The sequence below is a fragment of the Orycteropus afer genome, unplaced genomic scaffold, assembly GCF_000298275.1.
Source record: "Orycteropus afer afer isolate SDZICR_OR568_19922 unplaced genomic scaffold, OryAfe1.0 scaffold00680, whole genome shotgun sequence".
NCBI classification, from domain to species: domain Eukaryota; kingdom Metazoa; phylum Chordata; class Mammalia; order Tubulidentata; family Orycteropodidae; genus Orycteropus; species Orycteropus afer.
Window position 1 is genome coordinate 554,997 of NW_006922267.1, and position 5,567 is coordinate 560,563.

The window sequence follows — 5,567 nt, forward strand, 5'->3', positions numbered from 1 at the left end:
ATGGTTGGTGAAAGGGCTGGAGGGAGGCAGCATGTCTGGCCTTGCAGGAATAGGCCTTGGGTTACTGATGGTGACCCTGTCTTCTTCCTGTGGGTTAGAGGAGGTCAGAAGATGTGGCCTCCTTGCTCCTTTTGCATGTGGATGATGCTTTTGGTGTCAAGCCTAAGAATTTCTTTGCCTAATCCTAGATTTTGTATTTTTTTTAAGACTGTATATTTTGAAAATATACACACTTTACATTTAAGTCCATGACTCATTTTGAGCAAATTTTTACATAGGGTGTGGGTTTAGGTTCTTCTTCTTCTTTTTTGGCCTACAGATATTCAATTCCTTCATCACCAGTTTTGGAAAAGGCTAACTTTCCTTCACTGAATTGTTTTTACAACATTGTCAGAAATCACGTGGTAGTTGTGTAGGGCTATTCCTCAGTTCTTTATTATATCCCACTGATCTAATGTGTCTATCCTTCTGTGAGCACCTCACTGCTTGGCTATTGCAGCTATAAAATAAGTGCTGAAATCAGGCAGAATGATTTACCCTACTTTCTTCTTCTTTTTTAATATTTCGAAATTATGAGGCATTCATTTGATTTACAGTTGTCCCTAAAGCCTCTGGAGATGGGGGTTATGCTTCTGGCCCTGAGGAAGTCCATAATGACAGACTGACTGAAATGAGGTGGTGGCCCAGAAGTTCTATATCAATGCTTAAGGCCGAAGTAATGTGAAAGGCAGAGGCAGAGTGCTATTCTGCAAGCCAGGATCCCATAGAGCAGCAGACAGGGTTGATAAGGTCTCATGACTTTACAGATATTACAGATAGAATTGGAAAGAGATGCTAGAGTAATTACCCATCCAGTGACATCTGCATTGGAGAAATCTTAACATTGTTCCCTATAACTTCCAGAGAAGAGTCCTTGTGAAGGTTAAGGGACCTGGATTTCATAGGTATCTGAGAGCACATCTTCCCAGCTCTTCCCATTTATATGCTGTACATATTGAATTCCTAAGTTTGAAGGACCACATCCACATGTGTAGCACCCATGGGTCTCAAAATTTATCAATCACCACAACTCTGGACTAGGAGAGTCTTGAAAACCAGAAATAGAAATAAAGGAGGAGAACCCTAAGAATTCTGGGAAGTTTAAAACTAGAAAAGTTCCTTAAAGGTTATGTGTGGGGATGGCTGTGAGGAGAATCACATTTCCATAATGAGGGGAAGAGCCAATAAGGGGTTCCCAAGAGCAAAAAGCAATAGATGAAAGGAAGGTCATGTCTAGACAGAAGGGCCTGGCTAGGTGCACTGCTTAATTGGAAATTAGATATTCGCAGGCACTCAGTATCCACAATAAAAAGAAGTTTCATTGGGAATAATTAAGGGTGCTTTACCTGGCTGCTAGAACTTCAGACAACTCTAATCTGATCATCTGTATGGTGACTCATTCTGAACCAGAGAGCCCACTAAGAAAGCAAAAGGAAGGACCTAGGTAAAGTGAGGTCTCACTAAGACTACCCACTCTTGGGGACAGTAACAGTGGCTGTCAGTAACAGAAGTCACTGCCAGCAGTTGAGGCAAGATAGAAAATAAGTGCTTCTTTCCCAGCACAGGGCCTCAGCAGAACTCTCAGTGGAACATACTTAGGCTCTGAGTCACTTCACACAATGACCCTCAGTTTCCTTATGTGGGAAATAAACTAATATGTCTATCATCTCAGGGTACTATAAAGATGAAATTAAAGCACTTATACAAAGTAATGGGCATCAAACAGGCTCTCTAATAAACAGAAGGCAGTTCCCTTCCTTTGTTCAGCTAGGCATTGTAGTTTTGTTATAGTTCGTGAAAATAAAGTTTAATTTCAAATTCAAAATAATTCTTAAGGTATTTTTCTTTATAAGTACACCCACTCAACACTTGTCGGCATGGTTAGGTTCCAAAGCAAGGTTGTTATGTATAAATAACTGTTATGTGAAAATGGAGGATTTTCTTTTTTGGTTTCAGACCATTCATTTGTCTGATATTTACATTGAGAAAATATGATCATAGAAATAACACCTAACATTTACTGATGTGCTCACATGGTGATGAGTCCAGTTACGAATCATTCCTTTGTGGAGAAGGAGGCTTGGAAGAGATAAAGCTAGATAAAGTGGGCTGTGTGACTGGAAGGCCCATGGCTTAACCACTTCACCTTCCACCTGTGTTGGCTCAGAGCTTCCCTTGTGGAGCTGCCTTCACGGTTCTACTCCCACTCCTGCAAGCCCTGCATTAACGATCTTGGAGTGATGTGTGCCTTCTGGGCCTAGCAAGTTACTGAAGCTTGGGCCTTCCTGCCAGGGTGATGGGAGCTTGTCCACGCACCTGGCCCACCGAGACAGAGGCTTCAGGCCCAGTTTGGTTCATTTTGGGGTGTCAAGAATTCTCAGGTATTTCTTCCAAACATTGTCTCTGATGCCTCTTTCCTCCCTTCCCAGCAATTTAGAGCTGAAGGGCCTCAAGCTGCTTAGAAACTGGGAACCATGAATAGATGTCCACTGGTTCAGTACTACCTGCACATCTGCCACAGAGGAGGCTGGCCTGTGCAACAGATGGAAGGGGTGCCCCTGACAGCAGGAGGGAGTGGAGAGCCTGGGGTAGAGTGACCTAGCTTCCTGGAGGCCGTCAAGAGACCCTCCTCAAGGGAGAGGACATTCTGTAGCGATTGCTGACATGCCCACCACCTCATTAATGCACATAATAGTATAACAGTAGATGTGGAATGCCAGATAATGAGATAGTCCATACATAAGGAGTTGTTGTTGTTGTTATGTGACGTCGAATCAGACCTGACTCATAGTTACCCCTCCTTGGGTTTCCGAGGTGGTATCACTATGGACGTAGATTGCCCAACCTTCCTTCTGAGGAGTGGCTGGTGGGTTTGAAGGGCCAGCCTTCTGGTAAGCAGTCAAATGCCTTAGGCACTATGCTACAAGAGTGCCCACGTAAGGAGTAGGTGTACTTTATTTAATGTTTCAGAGGAAGAGAGAAAATGAATATCTGAATCTTCTGTCTTCATTCAGTTTGACATTCTCCATTTTGATTTGGGATTCCTGATTTGAAAGTAAGTTGTATTTACATGTATTAAACTAAGCACATTTACTACAGTCTATCTCTAAATTATTACTAAATCTTAGTTTCTTTCTTGTTTTTAGTGAAAATAAGGAGAAAGAGAGATTTTTTTTTTTTCCTGTATCCAATGGGCTCTCTTTGGGCATCACTTCTCTATATGATTCACTTCAAAGCCTTATGCTTTTAAGACCATTTGCCACCTGTCCTCAGGGACACTTGGGGACCTGGACATTCCCCTGCCAACCCAAGTGAACTGTATCATAGAAACAGGCCTAGGAATATGGAAGCACAGAGGTCATGGATTCCCAATCTCTCATAAAGAGAGGGTGGGGCTGGGAGGTGAAATTAACTTTACCTTTTTGTTTAGGGACTTTTCGCACAGTCATTGCAGCCTGCTTCTTCTGGTTTTCAGAAATTTCAAAGCCTATGAGACAGAAATACACGATTCTTTGAATGTATAAATTAGAACAACTTTTCTGGAAAAGCAATTTATCAAGATGCATCATAAATCTTGGGGAAAAAATAAAAAAGATCATTCTCTTTGACCTGGCAATTCTTTTTCTAAGAATTTTACTAAGGAAATTAGAAAACTAGGTAATGATTTAGCTGAAAAGATGCATATCATAGTGTAGAAAGGCAAAATAAAAAATGAGAATATGAGTTAAGAGGTTAAATGGAAACCATACTTGTCTCCTCAGAGTACTGGTTTGATGGGCAAATTAGAAATTGGCTATTTAAAATGGGGGGAGATAAAGGCATGAAGTGGCTGGCTTACATGCTTTCATGGGTGAGGTTACTCTGAAATTGATGGTGAGGGAGATGTTAATTTTTGAAGTATAAAAGGGATAATAGCTAGAAAAGCCAGGGGGTGGCCTGCAGTGTAGTAAATTACATAGTGTGGTTTTTCTAGACACAAATCTTTGGAAACCCCATGGTGGAATTTGCTGCCAGCAACTGAGTAGCTCCTGATTGTTAAAGTTATCCACCTGGGATATTTCTGTTGGGAGCAGCACAAAGTAATTTCCTGGGAAGTTCACTCTCTCTTGGGTATATAGAATTCTGATGTTGGGATTGGTTAATGGTTGCTCTGCCAGGCTCAGAAGGAGCCCTTCTAGAGTCAGAAGAGGTCTGACTGCTGGCTGAGAAAGATGTGCTGCTAAAACACACTCCTGAGAGACACACGCTGCTGAGAGAGAGACACTGAGACACGCTGTGATTATTGCAGCTATGTGTCAACTTGGCTGGACCACAATTCTGTGTGGTTTAAGCAACTGTGATGTAGGTTGTTCTCATGATGGGATCAGATGTATATGTTTTGAGTTTCCCTAGGGGTGTGGCCTGCTTCCAGTATATTTATGGACATCCTGGGAAAAGAGACACTCTTCTGTGGATTGGGATTCTGTCATGCTGCCTAAAACTGTCCATGAGCAAACAATCCACCATTCAGCCTGGAAATCTTGGATTCATCATTCATTGGAGTTAACAGCCAGTATACTGCCTGCCAACCTTGAGCACCTCAGCCCCTGCAGCTGCATGAGTCAGGAAAAGCCTCCAGCTTGAAGTTTGATCCAAGAACTTTGGACTTCCCAGCTTCTCTAAGTGTGTGAGCCATTTTTCTAAGATAAATTTCCCTTTCTCTCTCTATATAAGCTTTACTGGTTTTGTTTCTCTAGAGAAACCAGTCTAATACATTTGGGGCTGGGAGTGGTTCTAGAGAGACAAAATCATAAGGATGGGCTTCTAAATTGGTTCTTCAATTTGATTAATCGTAAAGGCACTGGTGACCCTGCCTCTGTTAGTAAAGAGGGCCCTGTTAATCTGTGGCATGAGGTGGCAATATTAATATGCAAAATAGTACCACCAATAGATCAAGTACTTGTGAGAAGTGAGGCTCTGGGTGATCCCATATTTGATATTCTTCTGTAATTCTGTCAGTGTAAGGAGTATAAGGAAGCTGGTTGCTTGGTTCTACTTACACTAGACAACGTGGTGAAAGAATGAGATGAGTCCAGGGCTGCTGAGTCAGAGCTTAAGCACCACATAAAAGACCTCAATGTTTCCAGCTGTGCTCTGAAAGAAAGCCTTATTCTTCTAGTAACAGAGCTGATATTGCCAAAAACCAAACCCAGAGTCTTATTGTAAGGGTGGCTGAATTACACTGCCAATTAAATTGCCAACACAGAATGGTGTCTGAAGTTAAAGTGAGAACATTGATTGGGAAAAAATGGATTCCTGAGACCTGGAATGGGGACATATAGGCAGAGAGTCAGGAAGATCAGGATATGGAGCCTGTAAATTGTGTTGAATCCCTCCCATCTGAAAGGATTACTGTAAAACCATTCTCCCCTCCACCTTGATTTGATGGGATTAACCCAATTGTTCCTGCTGGGTCACTGCCTGAGGCAGAGGCCATGGAAGACACTGCTGAATGTTCTCAGGAACTGTCCCAACCACCCACTGTTGCT

The 5,567-nt window shown here is 42.2% G+C and overlaps 1 protein-coding gene across 1 annotated transcript in view; it reads right to left on the reverse strand.

Annotated features, from left to right (window-relative positions):
* The window catches only part of ARHGEF9 (Cdc42 guanine nucleotide exchange factor 9), a 310,381-nt gene that overhangs the window by 3,494 nt on the left and 301,320 nt on the right, over window positions 1-5,567 (reverse strand). Inside the window, exon 8 of the mRNA XM_007956876.2 lies at window positions 3,458-3,526. Within this exon, the coding sequence (XP_007955067.2) occupies window positions 3,458-3,526 (69 nt within the window). The remainder of the gene's footprint in view (window positions 1-3,457; window positions 3,527-5,567) is intronic.